Source organism: Chenopodium quinoa, unplaced genomic scaffold (assembly GCF_001683475.1).
Source record: "Chenopodium quinoa cultivar QQ74 unplaced genomic scaffold, ASM168347v1, whole genome shotgun sequence".
Taxonomy (NCBI): Eukaryota; Viridiplantae; Streptophyta; class Magnoliopsida; order Caryophyllales; family Amaranthaceae; genus Chenopodium; species Chenopodium quinoa.
In genome coordinates this window covers 2,229,089-2,250,613 of record NW_018743503.1, presented here as the reverse complement: position 1 = coordinate 2,250,613, position 21,525 = coordinate 2,229,089, and the positions used below count along the sequence as shown (strand labels likewise).

The window sequence follows — 21,525 nt, the reverse complement described above, 5'->3', positions numbered from 1 at the left end:
AGAAGAAGTCATTGATATCATAGAAGATGTGGTACGACACCACATGGATTGGCAAGATGGAGAGAGAGAGGCCATGAGCAAGAGTGGAGGAGCGGTCTATTCGGTAGACCATCTTAATGCAATCGGGAATTTGACATCGCAAATTGTAAATCTAGGTAAGGAAATGTCAATTATCAAAGAGAAGCTCAACGCTCCACCGCATCAAAATCTTCCATCCTATTCTAAGGGAGCAGGTATGCACTCTAACTCTAATAATATGCCTGATGGATGTATATTCTGTGAAAACTGTGGGTCTTATGACCATGATACCTCTGCTTGTAACGTAGATTCCCAATTTCAATCCAACTATAATGATGGTAATGAGTGTGATAATGAACAAGTCAATGCCTTGTCTTATGATAATAGACCTAGGAATGACAATAACAGATATTTACCACCTAATCAAAGAGGGAACAATTATAATCAACAGGGTAATAATTCTGACTACCAACAACAAAACCAGTGGGGAAACAGGAACCAAAGGGACCGAAATCCCCAAGGGTCTTATAATCAACATGGTAATTTTGGTAATCAGAATAATTACCAACAAAATGCAGGTAATCAAGGGCAATACAATCAGAACATGAATGCCAATAACAGGGGAAATTGGAATAACAATGGTAACAGGAACAACATCCAAAATCAAAATCCCTAACAGTCTAATGCGCGTGGCTCCCGAGCCTCTAATGACAACTACAATGCTCAAGGACCATCGCAAAGGACTAGTTTGGAGGAGATGATGGAAGCACAGACCAAAATGTTCAACACTTTCATGGCCACCAGTGACAAAAAGTTTAATGAAGTGATGACACATAATAAGATGCTTGAAACCCAGATTTCTTAGTTGGCTAGTGCTATAAAAGATGGGGTTGGAGTTTCAAAACTACCGCCTCAAGGTATTGACCCTAAAAACTCTGTAAATGCTATCACCACTAGGAGTGGAAAGACATTGAGGGGGAGCGATGAAGTAGTACCCCCTAGGAGTCAACCTGTGACTCCACCTATCACTGATAATGTTGTAGGAAGTGAGGATGAGAGGACTAGAGAAAAAGATAAAATTAATGAGGTCCCAAAGGAACAGGTGGGAGCACAAACCAATGAACCCGACCTATTACATAGACTCCCCTACCCCCAAAAATATGTAAGACATAAGCTAGATGCCCAATTCGGGAAGTTTTTAGAGACCTTGAGAGAAGTCCACCTTTCTATACCATTCACTGATGCTATCAAGCAAATGCCTAACTATGCTAGGTTTTTAAAAGATATATTGAGTGGTAGAAGAAACTGTGAAGGGGTAGAAACTGTTAACCTCACTGAACACTATAGTGCTATAATAATGAACAAAATGCCTCCTAAGTTAGGAGATCCGGGTAGCTTTTCAATCCCTTGTGCTATAAACAAAATGAATATTGATAATGCTTTGTGCGATCTTGGAGCTAGTGTTAGTCTCATGCCATATTCTGTTTATCAACGATTAAATATAGGAGAACTTCTTCCCACTAACATATCCCTTCAATTAGTCGATCAATCAATCAAATTTCCAAAGGGTAAAGTGGAAGATGTTCCCCTAAGGGTGGGGAAGTTTGTCATACCTGTTGACTTTGTGGTCCTAGATATGGATGAGGATGTTCATATACCTATAATTCTAGGACGTCCTTTCCTAGCTACTTCGGGGGCCCTTATTGATGTAAAGGGTGCCAAGATTTCATTGAAAGTAGGAAAGGAGGTTTTAGATTTTGATTTAAATAAAACTATTAAATATCCTTGTTCTAATTCTGATAATTGCATGATGGTTGACACTGTTGATTCCATTGTCTCTGATATGCGTAACGAATTATTCTATACTAATCATGATTTTGAGTTGAATGAGAACAAGGAAAACAGGGACATGGAGGAGAAATTTCTAGATGCATTAGATGTGGCCACTGCAAAGGATGCTAATGAAGCACCAAAGGTAAAGCTTAAACCCCTTCCAACACATCAAGGAAGGGTTTCCCCTGTGTTTGTAGTACCTAAGAAAGGGGCGGTGACTATTGTCAAGAATAAGAATGGTGATCTTATCTCCACTGCAATGGCAAGTATTGATTATGGGTAACCTATAATCCATGTGTTGCGTCAAGCTAATGACGTTAAAGAAGCGCTTCCGGGAGGCAACCCGAGACCCAGTCAATGAGGTACTTTTCTCTTTCCCTTTTTGCCTTCTAGGTAGTCTCTGGATGCCTGACATTGAGGACAATGTCTATACTAGCTTGGGGGGGTGAATGGTTTCCTTGTTGATTTTCCCTTGTTTTTCTTCATATTCCTATAAAAAAATAAAAAAAAAACGAGTTTCTTTTGGTTTCGTTTTGGTTTGTTTCTATCTAACCTGTGCAGATATGAAGACTCATGGAGGTAGCATTAGAAGCTTCGCCGCATCTCATGTTGTCTTAGTGTGTTTTCAAGAAGCATTTGGTGAAATCTTTCCCTTTTTCCTTTAGTTTTTTTTGTTTTTGTGTGCTTAGGATAGTTTAGTTTAGGAAGAAGTTGAATGGTTCGAGGATGTTTGATCGGTTCTAAAGAACCTGGGATCATTGATGTTGATATCAATTGATCACTTGTTTGTCGATTGGGATTATTATGTGATTTTCATGCCTCTTTATGAGCCATTTAGCTTGTTTAGATTACTTAGTTGTTTATATATGTGTGTAATATAGGAAAAGCTTCTGTTATGAGAATGTGTAGTCTAGTTTATATGATTTGCCTCATAGTCTTTTCCTATATTTTTGGATCGTGATAAACTTGTCTAATTGCATAAACTTTTGGAATAATGCTCATATTTGGATTCGAAACGTGAATGAATGTGTGTGGAATATCTATTTCTACTTAAGCCAGTGATGAATACACAGTTTGAGTCTATTGTTGATCAATGTAGACGAGTCTAGGCGAAGGTAGTTGGTTAGAACGTTTGTTATCATGTGAAACTCTAAGCCATTGAATTGTGGTAAGATGGAGTCGCTTCCCATTTGTGGATTTGATCCCCTTAATTGGTAGTTGCTTTATTTGTTAGATCCCGTGAGGTTTATTTGTTCTAGCCTTCATCATTCTTGTTGAGTGGCATATTTGGATCCTTGATTACGCATTTTCGATCTTTGTGTTGACTAGTAGCTCCCGAGACCGACTTGACACTTTTAAGGGAGGAAGAGGGCACCTTTTTCATTTTTCTTATTTTGTTCCTTTTGTTTTGTTACAAATTGATTTTCTTTTTACATCATCTTACTTGCTAACCATGTTAAGCTGTAATTCCATTCTTGGTTAACCGTGTTACAAACCCGATGGCCAATGTTTTACCAACCCTTAGTTGTGAAGCGTTTACCTAGATAGGTTTGTTGAGCTTATTGTTTACTAATCAAGAAATAAAGTTAGATAGTTGGTTTGAGCAGGTGTGAAAGTGAGCCTAATTGTAAATATGTAATGTGAAAGTCAGTTTGCCATCAATAAAAAAAAAGAAAAAAAAAAGGAAGAAAAAAAAAGAATTTAAAAAGAAAAAAAAAAGAAGAAGAGAAAAGCCGTCCGAATTGTGAAAAAGGCAAGGACACATAAATAAAGTTTTGAAGTTTGAAAGAGGTCATTTGAGTGTGTATTATATGGATAATTTGGGATGTGTAAGAATGTGAATCAATGAGATTGTGGAAAGTGAATTACATATTTTGAACTATTGTTTTTGAGAATTGTGATTCTTGCGCTTCATTTAGGAATTAACCCCACTTTTTTTTAAATTGTTTTCACCTACCTTACCCATTGCCAATACATTACAACCCTTTAAGACCCTTAGACTTTAGAGGTGTTCGGTTCTCAAACGTTGGACGGAGATACCTTTCAACCCTATGGAAAGATTATGCGTAATCGAGATGTCGGGATACCTTTGTTATTTCCTCAAAACATCACTTCTTCCGGTTCCTTCGAGGAATCACGAGGGGCCAATTAGGGTGGTGATTTAAAGCAAAAGGGGAGGACGTGGCCGGTTTGGTCGGGTTTAGAGGGAAGCATGATTTCTTTGTTCTCTATGCTTGGTTTTAGGTCTTGTTCGCATTTGATCAACGATATCTTGGATTGTGTGTCTCGTTGCTTGTTTGAGTGAGTTTTCCTTCCGTGCATGGTTGTTCTAAGTAGGATCCATTGATTTCATTCCGTGCTTAATTTGATTTGTTCGCAATGGCATAGTTTATTTGATCTTGTGTGTGTTTCCCTTGTTTTCTAATCTCGGCACTTGGGTCAGATGGAAATCCTCAAGGGAGCCGACTGCTTGTCGGACCGCCTGTAAATACTTGATCATGGCCGGATGGGTTGCTTCGTATTCGCCATTATACTGACTCACTATCAATTATGAATCGGAACAGGCGTCTATTTTTCTTGCCCCTCCTTCTCGCCCTGCTGAATTGTTCCTAAATCAAGGGTCGTCTTCTTCGCAGGGATGTTCATGGCGAAGTTGGAGGTGAATAAGTAAGCAACGTCTTGAAGTTATTTACACAACCAGTCGGCAGGTTGCCAAACCATTGTTGAGCGATTCCTTTGAGAGTCGCTGGGAAACACTTGTACCAAGTGGGATCATCCAACCCTTGAAGGTACATCAGGTTGGTGAATGCCATCATATGGTCTTCTGGGTTAGTAGTGCCGTCATAGGCGCCTACTAATACATTTTTCACTTTGGCCGGCTGAGCGGCTTCAGTAATTTCCTTGGAGAAGGCCGACGGCTGTTCACCAAGTCTAAGCAACTGTAGCTGCCAGTCCATAGGTTGGACATTTTTTGCTGCATGTCCACCAAACGGAGGTGGCTGTAAAAAATACTGTTGTTGCGGTACAAACGGTAAGTTTGGTACCGCCTGGTCGCTATGAAAGCCGGACTGACGGGAGGTGCCGCCTGACTGACTCTCATGATTCGACTGAGTATGCCTCATCGAGGTATTTCGCAGACTGTCTTGGATGTTTGAAGTAGAGACCGACTCTGACAATCGGTCACTCTTCTTCTGCTCTAGCAGTAGCCGAGCGTCTGTGTATGTTTTCCTCGACCCGTCCGCCTGAATATGACGAACAGGTTTCCTATTTCCTGGAGTAGGAAAACGGTATTTTGTGAAATCAAGGGCAGGTGGCTCCCACTTCCTAGATTTAGGATGAGGGGTCGCCTCTCGCCCTTGAACTGGTTTCCTCTTCCGTGAAGTGGAGGGTTTCTTAGCCGACTGCTCCTTGTCCAGAGCAGGCAGCTTCTTGTTGATCAACTCTTGAATTTCTCCCTTGAAGTCCCTCATGAAGGTCATGAGTTCGTTCCTTGTGATGGGAGCAGACCCATCAGTCGGCTGCTGCCGAACAGGCGGTGCGCCTGCTGGCTCGCTTCCAGTTTGAAGATGTTCCCGTTCCCTCCTTTCGGTATGACGGGTACGTCGGGCCCTTAGGGTCCCGTCTGAAGCTGTGTGAGCTGCAACTTCAAATTCATTCTCAGTATCGTGGTCCGACTGAACTAGAGGGTCGTCCAGGGGACGTCTCTCTTCAGGAGCCGGTACAAACGTGGATGCCATCTCATAAGTACTCTCCCCACAGACGGCGCCAAGATGTTTCGGGTTTTTCTGATGTCCTGCGGGAGAGTTACAATTCCGAGACTGGAACCAGACGCCTGTACCTGCAAAACAAACGGATGCTCCGGATGATTGAAGATTCGCCTCCGACGGTCAAGTTAGTACTTGATTAAGGAGTAATTAATGCAGAAATTAAAGTGATTGGGTCTCTCTAGGTGAGAGTGTTTAATGTGTGTAATCTGCGTTTTTAACGTAATCTCCCTTAATGAGGATTAAGGGAGGTATTTATAACCTCGGGAAACGTGTCAATCTAGGTTTAGGTTAACCTTGGGCTGATTGGGCTTCCCTCGGAAGTTGGGCCTAGGTGACCGGTTATCCCAGGTGTCATGGGAAGGACACGTGTCGTGTCGTAATTGGTCCATAGTGGACGGATCATTGCTTGACACGTGGCAGGCTCCTATTGGCCCATGTGACGGACACATGGCGGAACCTGATTGGTCCACTTGTCAGATGGTGATTGGTGGGGAAAAATCCCCTAATCAATGCTAGTTGCCAAATGCATCTTTTACTTATGTTTTCTATATATATAATTGTGTTTATATATGATTGAATCGTATGATAGATGCATGTTTAGCATTTCAAATGTTGCGATGATTAATTAAGTTCACTTAAATCAACCAACATAGAAACCCTAGGTCCCTATAATATTGAGCCAAATTTGCCATTCCAAGAACAACACTTACCGAACTAATGCGCGTAGTGATAGGCTACGCCAAAGCGAGGCATCACTACTTCCATAGTAACGTAAGGCATACTAGGTATACAAGTTGGTCTTAATTAAGCTCAACGATAACAGTAAAGATTCCTTAGATATCGTGGCAATGGATATAAATTGTCAAGGAAGCATTAGATGCGACGTTTTGTCGGACCAAGAGTAGCTTAGAGCTATTTGCAATTGGATTTCTTACCCTAAAATATTAAGTGTTAAGACAAACTAAAGCATGCCTAATCACTTTTTGATTTTTGGGATCCTGGAATCGTTTTATTCTCGCTTAAAAGGGACTAATATTAATGCGTGGATAAAACGCTCAATAAGATTAAAAATTTGCATGTATGCTTTAAATTTCAAGCTTATTGGTTTATGAATGATTTTTCATTTCAAATTCTTTCAATTGAAGAAACATGTCTGCAAATAACTCAAACAAACAGATAGTAACTAACAGGTTTTTTTTTATTGAGTTGGTTCAACAACAGTTTTCTGCTTCGCCTTTTGGTTATTGTACCCATTTTCTGCCAATGATTTGTACCTAGTTGACTTTGGTCGTCCACATGGTTTTTTTCTAGTCTTAGGATCCTTAATAGCAACATTGGTCTGCTGCGAACTAGGTTAAGTAACAGATGCCAGAGTAACATGTTGGCCTTCTTGGGTGTTAGAACATGGATTGTTTAAACCTATCTCAGATGGAGGGATGGGTGCTTTTGGCATGGAGGAAGAACCTACTTTTCCTGAAAAGAAGCCTTTCTCTTTTTAACTTTGTCTGCAAGCTGAGTTAGCCTCTGTAAAACAAGTTCAATTGTCTCCTCATTTGCAGTGGAAGCTTCGTTACAAATAGACTCAAACTGACTCATCAAACGGTTGAACTTTTAAACCTGTAGCGTCTCATAAGGGTCATAGTAAGGGACTTTAACTCTAGTGTGCTTCCTCACGATGTCTTTTCTCCACCTATCAAGGATGTACTTCTTTGGAATCTCAAACACCAAGTTCTGATCAAGAACACGAATTCTATACTTGCACAAAATACCAAACGTTTCAAATTTCCTACCATCACATGATACATCCTTAGTCAAAGTGTTACAAGTTACACAATATAACCTGGGCCTGTAAGTCAGTTTTTCCATCTTTGATCCTTCGGGGATCATCCAAACCCGATCCCCCAACGTGTACTGGAAAACATTTTCTTCGACTTACCACTCATCCCTAGGGTAGACATACATCATACGGGCACTCTTTTGGACTTCTTGGAATTTGGCGTCTGTATAAATTTTCTGGAACAATTTCTCCACCTTGAACCCGCTTACAAGGCGCCGAATGTACATGGAGCACCCGGCGTCAGCATTAGTTTCGTCCTTCACCCTCTCTGTCATTGCCCTGGTGTACTTCATTGGAAACTCATACAACTTTGTACTCCTATTAAAAAAAGCCGTCAAAGAAGCTATTAATACTTTCCACTCGCTGTGTTGTTTTCATTCTGGCCCAAAAGTGCTCCTTCATGAACGAAGGAACCCACATATGCCACTCGTCGTAAAGATCGGTTAACCATTGATTTTCCTCCAATTTGTATGTTGTAATCAATGAGTTCCATCTGTTTTCAAATTCCTCGTTTGAAACTTTCATATACAAGAGCCTTCAGCGAGCTTTTAAAGTCCATGTACCTGGATATTCCATAACCCTCAAAGAAATTATATCACAGAAAATATATCAAATAGACAATAACAAAAGCATAAAAACAAAGATCCAGGAACTGTGAAATATCAATAAGGGACTATGAAACATCAATACGAAACAGCAAATATCAAAAAGTTCAAGAAAATTATGAACCAGGACATTAATACTCTAACACCAAATGTGTTACATCCAACACAGAATATACAAACTAGAACAACACAACAATATAGAACTTCAAGCAAAGACCAAACAGATTTTACATCCTAGCACAGAGGAGACGTGATTTTACACCTGACAGACTTGAAATTTAACACAGCCCAGAAGATTGGCAATACCTAGAAATTTTTTTAAATCACATTATACCTATAGACAATGTCAGTCTCACTAGCCCAGCGCAAGTCTGACTTCCCAATTACCTTAATTTCAATTACATAATTCAAACAACAAACACATTCAGGTAAGGCAACTAATTATTGTAAACAGGCACATTGAATTTAGATTTGTTGAATGCAAGCATATGTATATGATAAAGTATTAGCGATGCTTACTATTAAAAAATAGCGTGTTGCAAAATAACTTATTGTGAAGTACATATGGGTTTTGGAATATTTAAAACACATATTCTAACTTACCCATAACATTTTCCTAACTTCTCAGGGATTTTCCGCATGATGTGCCAAATGCACCAACGGTGACGAGCGGTTAGCATTTCCAGCGTCAACGCCTTTCGAATGGCTTATTACTCATGCATGCCAACCATTGACGAATTATCCAAGCATAAGTGTCCGTGTCTTCATGTGATACCAATGCACATCCTAACAAAATAGATTGCCGATGATGATTTACACCAACAAAATTTACGAAAGGAAGCTCATACTCATTGGTCAAATAAGTTGCATCCATGCACACCACGTCTCTAAAACACTCATACGCTGCCCTACTACGAGCATCCACCCACATGACATCTTTCATCTGTCCCTCATCATCTATATGGTGTGAGTGGTAGAAATTGGAATTATCATCTTGTATTTTCTCAAAATACTACATCATAGTAGCACAATCGCCACCGGCCACATTCAACCGCGCTTTCCTCTCCTTGTACACCTCATGTTGTAAATCCTTCACTGTTGGCATGTTCTCACCATCCTTACCCATGCCTAAGCATCCATGTATTTGTGAAACAGGGACACCCTCATCAAAGTAATTAATCAAATTCTTTCTCACATTGGTAGTACAATTCTTCATACGGTATTCTTTCGCTAACTTGGACTTGCCAGGGGATACTTTGTGGTTATGATCAACGAGAACCTTTCTCAACACCCAAAGCCCCTCATTATTCACACTAGCATAAACTTTTGCTTCACATTCACATTTCTTGGATGTTCTTTTCCCACGCGCAAGCTCATCCTCCACAACAACTCCATCTACATCAGCACTAGTCCCACTTACATCCATAGCCTTAGCCCTCATCTCTGGATGACCCCAACATTCACATTTCCATGTTGCCCCCCTCCTCTCCTTATCCTTCTTGGAAAGATATCCTTGAGCCCTAGTGACACCGAATCCTTTTTGCTCAGCATATTGTTTAAAGTAGCATTCCACATCTTGCCACGATTTAAATACCATGCCAACTCTAGGAGTTTCAATCCAAGAATACACAAAAACTTTGTTAGTTAATACAACTGTCTGTATAGTCTTCATTGGAGACACTATAGCACTAGGGGCACATTCTTCAGACGGACGCTGCTTCAGAAACCATGGCAGGAACTAAATACTCCGATACTGGATCAGACAAGGTAACATGCCCTACCTCCTCAACAGAATTCAGTTGAAGATCATTGTTTTCCATTACTTTTCCCTATATTCACAATTGGGTAATTAATAGCAGTGCACATATTTGACAACATAACTTATCAAAAATTTAAAAGATACTATAAATCGCAAAATTTAATAAGCACAAAATTAACAGCAGACCAAATATTTGCCACACAACCTAAATTCAATTCAACACTTAAATTCAATTCAACACAACCAGGGAAATTATCCAATCCCAAACCTAAATCAGTGGAAAAACCAATTCTAAGCAATAATATACGATTAAACCCTAAACCCTACATTACACGAACTCATGATTCCATCAATTAATCCTGCAATTATTGTATTGAATTTATGTGAAATTGACACCACTGTCTGCTTTCAGAGCAATTACATAACACAATTTCACTGATATCGTAAACAAATTATAACTAAAAGGTACAATTTAAGGAGACGAGCAAGGAATTAACTTACCGACCTTATTGAGCAATGCAATGTCGATTGATTTTAAGCTAGCTGACCGATCTACAACATCTTCTCTGGTGCGAGCTCTGTCGTCTCTTCCAATGGGCAATTTGAGTTTTTTTCTTTTTTTTTTAGGGGGGGGGGGGGGGGGGGGGGGGGGGGGGGGGGGGGGGGCTGGGGTGGGATGGGCCGTTAGTTTAGGATGAAACGACATTACTAACAGCCTTTCTAACGTTGGAAATTTGATTGTCATCTTATCCAGGTCACCATCAGTACATATCAATATAAAAGTAATATTTTTTGTGAGGAAGGGCCCACAAATGCAGCTGATTAACAATATTACCTCCGGTTTTTTTTATGTGCAACTTTTGCCATTTTATTCCGCTCACTATTATGTGCAACTTTCTCTTTTATATCTATTTTGGGTTCAAAAAAAATACTGAAAATTACTATATTACCCTTAATTAAAAATTCAGATTTTTATACTTTTACCCCTTATTACCCATAACCCCCACTTGACTCCATTAACCTAAATTACCCTAATCTAATCACTCCCTCCATTTATTCCTCCCAACCGACACAACTCTCCATCTTCCCAACCACCTGATTAAAAGTGATCTAGATTCTTCTTCTGAAGAACCCTAGATCTGGTTCTTCATCTTCCTCCTTTCTTTCGCCTTCCTCCTTTCTTTCGCCTTCCTCCTTTATGTCGCCTTCCTCATTTCTTTTGCCTTCCTCTCCAGTTTACATCATGACATCTCCCATTCCCTCACCTTTGCTTCGAAAACCAGATGCCACCATTCCCCTGAAAGACCTTGATCCACTAATTGACGCCTACATTGGCACCGACGACAACAGCGAGGCCACTCTTATCAAGTCCCTCATTAATGATATCAACAGAGGCGATGATTTTCCCCGTCACCTATACGCACATGAAGATGGGCCAAGCTGTTGTTTGTCGACCACTTTCAAGGCATTAGGGGAAGTTCTGAAGAATATTAATGAGGTTGAGCAGAAATCGAAGGAGGAGGGTGTAGGCGAGTCCCGTGGCCACAAAAAGCTTGATTTTGATGTATTTCGTGTAGATCTAGGGTCCCAAAGTGAGGATGGCAGTGCTGCGCCCCCTCCCAAGGCCCGATCTGAGCCTTCCAGGCCACCGGCGAAGATTAGGCCACGTAGGAAGGCGGCGTTGGTGGCTCTGAGGCGTATTCGGGGTTTGCCGGAGCGAGACTTCATCGTGCTTTCCTCTGATGAGGAGGCTGAGCACTGACCCTTACGTAACTCTTCCTAACCCTAACTCTTTAATTTTATTTTTTTAAAAAAATTCTCCTTAATTTTTTTATTTTTGCCATACTGTATTGGTTTGCTTTGTTGTTTGGTTGTTGTTGTGGGAATGTTTGACTAGATCTGGTTTCATGATGGGTTTTAGGGTTTTTGGTGTTACCCTGGGTTATGTTATTTTTCTGTGTACTATTGGTAATTTGATGGGTTGATGCGTGTATGGATACTAGGGTTGGTTGAGTATATTTAATGACGTTGTATGAATTGCTTGTTCTCTTCTTTTGTTGGAATGTATTGGCTTTCAAATACTCCAATTCGTAGTGATTTTTATGTTGATGATTTGGAAGTGAGTTGATTGGCATGGACTATGTTGGCTTATGTATTGTGTTGGGTGTGTGTAGTTGATTGTGTTGTTGTTGACTGCCATGGACTTAATTGGGTTATGTTTGAGGTTGGCTGTGTTGAGTTTATTGTGTTTTTGTTGATTGGGATGTATGATGTTGGGTGCGTTGTTTGAAAGTTCTGTTGTTAAATGGGATGGACCATGTTGGCTGTGTGGCTATGATTGTGTTGTTGTTCCTTGGGATGGACTATGTTGGCAAAGTTGATTTGATTGATGAATGATGAGGCTGGTATCTTCTACATGTTCATTGTTGCCTAGTCAGTCCCTTACAATGAGTCCCCTGTTAATAGGTTCTGTACCCTGGTTTGTTTTGAGTCCCATAATTTGATTTGACATTCACCTTACCCAAATCCACATGATGAAGGGACTCCATTGAATTTGACTAAGCACAAGTGAATTGCTCCAACAACATGCATAATGCTGTTGTTGTTGAGGTACCCTTGTGCATTAGTGTAGTATTCAACAATGACTATTAACTCCTCTGATGGATTGAATGGCCCCATAAATTGTCTGTTTTGTCATTCATTGCTACCATTTAAAATATGGGTACAAAAGAGCATACCTTTGAGTAATTAAGAAAGCACATTACAAAAGACCATACCATAATCTAAAGACTTTACAACATACTGCCTTACATGTTTTGATAATTGTAATCAACAAAATACACCTAACCACTTGGTAATTCAACATTTGAAATAAAACACAAATAAACAAACTTACATAGGTAAGTGGTTATGTGTGGCAGTACATATGTTGTCTTTTTCTTGTATTGAGTCCCCTAATCTGCATCCACCTCCAATTCTTCTGTGACTTCTTCATTCCCCTGATTAGCTGGCCTAAACATAGTGTTTAGATACTCCACAACCTCCACTACTACCTCCTTCTTGACTACAACTATTTCTGGTAGAATGCCAATATTCTCAAGCTTTTTCTTGTTCATATGTGGAATCTTGTACTTGTTACCACCTTCTGCCTTCAGTATTTTAATCATGCAATTTTGCAAAGTAACCCAGATGTACTTGTTAACCTCTGGATTGAATGTGTCATAAGAGTCTTTCACCTTTTGGACTAGCTCATCTAAGTCTTTAGGAAAAGACTGATATTGCAATGATTGTATAGACCTAAACAGCCCTAAATCAAGCACATTCAAATTAGGTGATTATGCTGGCTGAAAAATAAATTGAATGTTGAAACCATTTGTGGTAGTAGCTTCAATGAACTCTGCATCCCTTGGAACTTGGTGAGGCCTTGCATTGTCCCATTGGATTACCACATCCTTGGCCAGACTTTCTGGCCACTTTGACTTGATGGCTGGGATAACTTTTGTGAGTAACATCTCCCTGATAACTTCTCTGTTTATATTCTGGAGTGCCTTTGTTTCCAAAGTCCCTCATGGCCTTTTCTTGCTTGATTTCTGTGCTAATTGCTGCATAGTGAATGGGAAGATGACATACTTCCCATCATGTAACATTTCTCCATTTATGCCATATAATGGCTTCCCTATAATTGCCATGAACATTGCCTTGAGCTTGAATCTTCTTCACTGAACTGCCATATAAGGATCCTCCTCACTTGACAGCAGATAAAACCTCCTTTTATCAGGGTTCAAGTAGAACCACTTCTCATCACAGTGTATGACATTCCTCATGTCAACAAATGTGGGGTCCTGATTTCCTGTAAATGGATTTATGTGTGACAAAATCCATCTAAGTCTGGCCACCCTATGGTCTGATGACAGTGTTGGCTTGTTGCAGGCTGTGTGTGTTCTTAGCCTTCCTCTCCTCTTCAAATTGTGAACTGTGCTATGACTGATCTTCAGTGCTCCTGCATAACTCCTTTCAGTCTGCCTTAAATGTAATGGGACTGACTGTAGAATTTCATCAGAAATTTCCATTGGCTTTCTCCCTGTTCTGCCAATTTTTTTAGTCCTGACATCAATCAAGTCCCCTTCTGCCAGCTGTTTGTTTATATCTGTGAATATTCTTGTTATTGTTGATTTGTGTACGTTGAATTGAGTTGATAACTGCTTCAAGTGACCCCTAGGTAATCTGCCATTGTTCATTTTCACCAATATTGCATCTACAATTTGCCTTTTCTTTTGCATTGGCAGTTGCTTCCTGCATACAATTTGTTGTTGCATTTGTTGGGGTTGTTGTTGCATTTGTTGGGGTTGTTGTTGCATTTGTTGTGGTTGTTGTGGCATTTGTTATGGTTGTTGTTGCATTTGTGAGGAATCAACCTCACCTTCACTATGTGAATGTTGTTGTTCTTTGTCTTGGCTACCATCTATGTTGTCATCTTCTGATTCATACCCCCAAAAGCCTGCATCCTGCATTTCTTCTTCTTCTTCAAACCACAACTCTGACATTTGTTCTTCATTTAGTATGTGTTCAACATCGAAAAAAACAGAATCACCATACTCTGCCATGTGTTTGTGTTAATCAGCACAGGGAGATGATGATGAGGGGCCTGCTGATTTTTGCAGGAGTGAAGATGAAGATGAAGATGATACCCATATGTGCTTCAATGACAGCAGAGCAGCCTTTTTTTGTAAATCTTTGAACAGTGTAGTTAGTGTGTAATTAAACTAACCGTAGCGGTGAACGTAGAAATCTGTAATTTTTTGGGATGAAACTCTGATTTTTGCTGGAATGTTTCACCCATCTGCTAACATTAATGGCTGTAATTAATTTAGTGACAATGGAGGCTGCCTTTATAGCCTCATTAAATGTTGAAATTTTGGGGGCAAAGTCGAAAAGGAGACTGATTTTATAGCCTCCCTTGAAATTTAAAAAAATTTCAGTTTGGCAGATTTTTTTGAAAAAATGGGGGGAAACAAATTTTACATGAAAAATTTGATTATTGTTTTTGGCAGATTCAATTGAGGGGGAAAATTTGGCTTTGTACTTTTGGCCAGATTTTCCCACCAAAATACTTTGTGGGTTGCCACACTTTCTCTCTCCTTCTCCTTTAATTAAATCCACTCACTTTTATTAATCTTTGCCCTTCAATCTTTTGCTTCGTGAACCGCAAAAAGCGTCAAAGTTGCACATAAAAAAAACCGAAGGTAGTATTTCGTTGATCAGGCTGATCAACTGGGACGGCCCCCTGGTGATACAACCCATACAAGTATTCAACACACTAACCCACCCAAAACTCCCAATAAATCCAAATATAATGGCCCATTTTGCATGCCCGAGCACGCTAGCTTAACCAGTACACTAATCCAGTACGTCTATTAAGAACTAAGTGGAATTTGATTCCTTTGGGATACATAGGCAATACAACTTTTTTTTCTTTGTTTTTTTAGAAACTACAATTTAATTGTAAAATCAATTTTAGTTTTCTCAAGACATGTTCAAGCCCCCAAGAAATTTCCAAACAAGTACAAAATAAGAGCTACGTTAGCTTTGTTCCTTATTTAATTTGTGACACAAGGATACGTAATTTTATTTACAAACAAGCTAGCCATAAATATTTTAAATTTTTAAGAAAATTAAGTGTAATTCTAAACATATGTACATTATATTGGTTAAACTAACCAAACCACTTTTTTTATTACAAATTTGAACTTAAAATAAATAATTAAGAGTTTAAACTATTTTTAAAAACAAACTACTAGCTCCGTTAATTATTATGTATAACTTTGAAATATTTTATATCTCACGAATAATACCCTAAAGTTGCACAAAATAAATAAAAGAGGTTATTTTATAATTTGACCCATCACCCAATTAAAATACTCACCTTAGTATGTATATTCAATTGAACATATTATAAGTGATAGATAGGGAATCGATCACAACCCTTAGGTATGTAGCATAATTGAGGGACATTTGAGTGATGAGGTCCTGACTTAGGATATTGCATTGAGTTTTTTGGAAGAGGTTGGATAATTAGACATCCTCCAGTCAAGTTAAAGGCACAGTTGGGCCGTTTGTCAATGTTGTATCTTAAAAGGGTTATGTAATTGATATATAGATTTCTTTTAGGAACCTAATGATAATTTTCAAAACCGACCGGCCGCTAATTATTTCAACCCCTTATAACCCGAAACCAATAAACCGTACCCAACCCAAAAGGCCAAAATCAAATCGTTTACCTGAATTGATACCCCTATTATTCATTTATATAGTTCCTTTCGGGTGTCATAAAATGTTGAACATATTTGAAATATTTTCTCTTTTATTATTGCACTAACGTTTTCCAAACTTTTTTCTCAGTTTACTTTTTAAAAATAAATGCATATAATTATTATTGATAAAATAAAAACAATTTTGTAATACCCACACGGCCACACCTATGCATGATTAATTGTTCAACATGTTACAAGATCACATTAATTAATCAATTGTCATGCTATAATTATTTTCCATGAAAACCAATAAAGGTGTCAAATGAAATTGTCTTCCATTGTACCTATGTCATGAAAAGGGGGAAAGATTACCACTTGTTTCATGGAGAATGAAATTGAGATTGAATCTGCAAATAAAATTGTTGCACTCTTTTGGTTATTTTCTTAAAATTATTAAAATTAAGAAATGGATGGACATTATATTATGGGAACGAAGAAGTATTGTTTCGGGGTTTTTTGATGTGTCTTACGGGAGAGTTATAATTCCTAATATGCGCAGTCCGACGTCTGTACCTGCAAAATCACGGAGACTCTGGCTGGGGGTGGAGTTCCGCCTCCGACGATCAAATTAGAATGCGTCTAAGGTAAAATGTACGGAACAGTAAATACTTCTCGCTGATTGGGAGAATTCTGCAATTATTTATTGCTCGGGGTTGGTGTTTCGATTTGTGTGTGTAATAAATGTGGTCTCCCCCACTATTTATAGTGGGGAACTTCATTTCCCAGTTTAGGGCTCAAAGGACACGTGTCGCAAAGGGATTGAAGCCTTTGCTTGACCACTAAGGGGATGACACGTGTCAGGGGCCTATTAGGCTACGTGTCTAGGGTAATTTTTACCCTAAACATCTGCCCCTCACAGGTGGGACGTGGCATTGCCATGTGTCACTTGTGACAGGCGTCAGACGCTTGGGTAAGTGACGGTTGGTCTACTTTCCCGCTTCTTTTCTTCTTTCTTTTTTTTTTTTTTTTTGAATTTTGAATTCTAGGGCAGAAGGCGTCTATTCACCTTCTGCTATTTTCCTATAAATAGGGAACAAACCCTCTTTCTTCAACACTTTACATAAATTTTTCAAAAAATTTCTTGAGAGCTTTGACCCCGGCTGACTCGTATTTCCTAGAAATTCTGTGCATCCGGCTATTGAAAATCAATCGCATCCGGCTACCGGTTAGGCATCTCCTAGATCATCTTACTAAGGTACCAGATGACCCCTCTTTCTCTTTTATGCTTTGTAAACAACAACCAGTAAAACACCGCCTGGGGTACTTTATAGCAATGCTTTTCAAAAACAAACCCAACCGGTACCAGCTGGGGTCCCTTCAGCTTGTTTTCCAAGTGATTCACTATACCCTAAGCCGGGGAGATTTCTCTTGAATAATCTTGCACCTCAATTGCTTACTTTACCCTCAGCCGGTTATGCACCGCCTGGGTTATAACTAGACAATTTAGACTTCCTTTCCATACGCCCCCATCCGGTTTTGCACCGTATGGGATACCTCTGAACAATTTATAGCTGCCCTTTGAATAGATACACAGCCGAGAACAGACTGCCTAGGACCCTCATCCGGTTGTAGGCCACCTAGATTATTTGAGAACAATTTGCTATTTTATTTTCGTAGACCCTCATCCAGTTGTATACCGCCTGGGTACTTCTGAACCCATCCACTAGATACCGTCTGGGGTATCTTGGAGTGGACTTCACAAATTGCCTCTTATCATTCTAAACAACCACAGGCGGTTAATTCCGTCTGTGGTATTTTTGAGTGAGTTTATAGAGAACCCGCTGATTTTTATCTTGCTTTTTCAGCTTAAAACACATCCGGGTTCTACCATTCGAGGCATCTTCGAGCCACTCTTTTCAACTATGGTTGTCTTCATCAACTATACTTAAAGGTACAGCTTTCATTTTCGCTGTTCTTCTTTTAAACTTCCCATTTCCCGGTTGTGTAGTTTGTATAGAGTAAATGGGGTCTTTCAAAACACACACGGCACAGCCTACGACTGAGGTCAGCCGGTCACTTGAGACGGCTGAGTCTAGGACTGGGGATGCCGTCTAGGGGTATTTGGATCACCCTTCATCTACCTCGAATCCGACCGTCTCTATTCATGTGCAGGACAGAATGGCTCGGACTAGATGGACGACAACAGATCCCGACTACAAGTCTGATGACGCAACCGCCGACCCGACTGTACCCTTAAACGAAGACCAGGCCAAAGTGCCATCTGATAGAACATCTCATGATGCGCCGGGTGCCCCTAGTACCCCGAATGACAGCATCCTTTATGATATCTGACTCAGCCGACGAGGAATCCGGCGAAGAGTCTAACTCTGAGTCTGCAGAGGCAGCCGCTCCCATTGATGAGGAAGCCTACAAGTGGCTGCCTGCAGGCAACCCAACTGAGGCCAGCATGACTGTCAGAGATGTGGTCACTTTAAATGCCACATTCCCTGCTTTTTTGGAGAAGAAGTCGGTTGGGGAAGGATGGGAAATAGTAGTACCGCCTGTAGAGGCAACTGTTGTTTGGGAAGACGACATTGAGCATGCCGACAACTATTTCGGCTGCTATGAGGCGGCATTCAAAGCCAACCTCCGGTTCCCCCTCCACCATTGCATAAAGGCTATTTTACGAGGGTATAATCTGGGTGTTTGGCAGTTGACCCCCAACTCATGGGTCAACATTCTTGGATATATTGCCGCCTGCGAGATACAGGAGGTTAAGCCCAGCTGGGAAGCTTTCGCACATATGCACTATCTCAGCCGGGCGCCGGGTGGATGGAATGCGTGGTATACTCTAACCACGCACCCGGAATACATGATGACTTTGGACAAGCCATCCAAATGGAGCAGTTGGAAGAGAAAATTTTACGCCGTTTCTTCACCAACTCCTCAACTAAACCGCCGGCTACGTAGATATAATAAGAACCCGACTTTGCTCGGGAAGAAGTGTGCTCTCCCAAAAGTGCCGAGTGAGGCGTGGGATCAGATCATGGAGAGGGGTCTCTTTAAAAAGACAACTCTCCGCCTGAATGATGGGAGCGAGATTATAGTTCCCTATTCTGGGTGCCCCACCCAGACTGGTTCAAGGATGAGGCATTTCTTTTTGCCTGTAACCTTAGCACCATGTTCACCAAGAGTAGGTTTTTTGAATTTAACCGGCCTTTGCCGCCTGATATGGCTAACTTGTACTATATTTAAACCAACTTCTTTGTGTTTGCAGAAGTAGCTATGGACAAGCTACCCAAAAAGAAGACTCCGGCTACAACAGCCGCTTAGCTCCGGAAGGAACAAATTGAAAAGAAGAAGTCGCAACTTGCGGCTAAAGATGGCGGGGTAACATATTTCTCAAACCTTTTTCGCCGGCTGTAGCACTTGTATGTAAATTGGCCACTAACCGCTTGTCTTTTGCACATTTTCAGGCCGGGAACAAGACTGTTCCACGCTCCCTGTCCAAAATGATGAAGAGAACGGCTGGGGAGCTACCTCAGCCACTGGCAAAAGTGCCAAGGATGCCGACTCTTGCCCCGGCTGCAGGTGCTCCTACTAAACCGCCTGCAGTAGACAGGCCTACTTCTGCAGGCAAGAGCCTGCGAGGCATTGTCCCGACCTTCGAAATGGTGGTCGAGGAAATAAGGGAGCCGGAGACTCCGTCTGGCGAGGCCCAGACGGGCACTGGCTCCAATGCGGCTGGGGGTGATCTTACCCCACAGTCCGATAAAGGTACGACTTTTGCCTTTGATCCCCCCTGGCCGTTTGGGCCTATGAGGGTCAAGACCCAAGCTTGCCAATCCGGGGATTCTTTTGGCTGCCGTCAGAATATTGGCACATTGTATGCTGAACACCTGATAGATCAATCTCTAATTGCAGATGCTTCCTCCAGCCGGCCTAACTACCAACAATATGCCAAGAGAATGATCCGGACCCTCACCCGGTCTGAGAAGGAGGCAGTACCGGCTGTGCATCAAGTGAACATCGATCGTATCATTTCCCTTCTGGCCGAGGTAATTGACCGGTTGCACCATCTTATAATTTCATTGTTTGCCGTTTGGGTTTGTTTGGATAATTCTAACATTTCATCACCGGTTGATATCTCAGGTGATGCTAAGGGTTGATGGGCTCCAAGTTCCCTTGCGCAAGAAGCAAGAGGAGGTAAGGGATGCCTAGAGATGGGCATCTGAGCTCATTCATGTTTCCCAATTCAATGCCACTAGATATGAAATGGAAACTAAACGAAGGGAGTTAAAACAGGAGGAGCTTTTAAAACAAAATGTTGTTGCTGCTGAGGCGGCAAAATTGAAGGCAGATGAGTTAGCGCTGCAAGTCGAAGACCTCCAAGCCGATCTCAAGGCTTTGGAGGGAGCTGACAAGGAAAACACCGACCTTCGCTTGGAAGTCAGCCGGCTCAAAAATGAACTTGCTTCCAGTCAGGCGGCTCACAAAGATGAGTTAGAAAAGGAACAACGCCGCCTGATTGCTGAGAATGAAACCGACTGCGAGGAGCGCATGAAGCTCGCCTGGGGGCTCATTCACCCGGACTTTGACTATGAATTCTTCGATCTTAGGTACAAGTATGCCTCAGAGGTATACGATGCCAAGGTACTTGGCCTGAACCCGCCTGTTCCTTTCGAAGAGTGGGTCGGGCTAGTCGAAGAAGGTGATCAGCAAGAGGGTGAGCAGCAGGCGCAACCTCAAGAGGAGGTGGCTGTCATCCAAGGTGAGTCGGCTCAGCAGCAGGAGCAGCAAAAGCAACCATAGACTTCTTTATTTTTCTTTTACCGGCCTGTGAGCCGTGTGTTTTAATGTATTTTCCCCGGACAAGGGTTCGGCTGACATTTGTTCATTCCTATATATATTTACCGACACAGTCGGTTTGCTTTATTTTGAAATTGTCTTGCAATTTTACAAGTACTATAACTACAAATCTTAATTTTTTCTTAATTAATTTTTTCGGATGTTGCAATTGTAGTATGCCCCTAAACGATTGTTGGTTTTTGATAAACTTTAAATAAACAGCCGTTCATAATAACACTGCAAATACTCTGTACATGGTTGCAAAAAAGAAGACCGTCTGTGATGTTCAAGCAGCCTAGACCGTCTGTACTATTTTTGGGTAAGGCCCGTATGCTATGTGTTTGAGTAATGCCGGTTACTTTGACCAAGATTTCAATATGCCGTCTAACCTGTTTTGTAGTAAAGCCCGGCTGTCTCTTGAGTACAATGAATCATTAGAACGACTTTTTATAACCTCAACTGGTTTATGCCGTTCAAATTTGATTACTAGAACGTATCACCCGGATGGGGGATTTTCTGCTAGGCGACTTCACCCAAGTAGGTGTCGTCGGATGTCTATTTAGTTAAAAATAGACTTCAATATTATTGTTTATACTTCTGCCAAATT

General features: G+C 40.8%; 1 protein-coding gene across 4 annotated transcripts; it reads right to left on the bottom strand.

Annotated features, from left to right (window-relative positions):
- Positions 1-7,374: 7,374 nt before the first annotated feature.
- On the bottom strand, positions 7,375-10,458 carry LOC110739525 (protein FAR-RED IMPAIRED RESPONSE 1-like). Of its 4 annotated transcripts, none has more exons than XM_021919972.1 (3): positions 10,321-10,458; positions 8,664-9,889; positions 7,375-8,018 (listed from the first exon to the last, which is right to left on the bottom strand). In XM_021919972.1, exon 2 carries the CDS (start codon positions 9,730-9,732, stop codon positions 9,073-9,075), a length of 660 nt encoding a protein of 219 aa, XP_021775664.1. In that variant the 5' UTR covers positions 9,733-9,889; positions 10,321-10,458; the 3' UTR covers positions 7,375-8,018; positions 8,664-9,072. The 4 variants fall into 4 exon arrangements, with proteins under 4 accessions (XP_021775664.1, XP_021775666.1, XP_021775665.1 ...); XM_021919974.1 differs by having other exon boundaries at positions 8,664-9,844; XM_021919973.1 differs by having other exon boundaries at positions 10,325-10,458.
- Between the last annotated feature and the right edge of the window lie 11,067 nt (positions 10,459-21,525).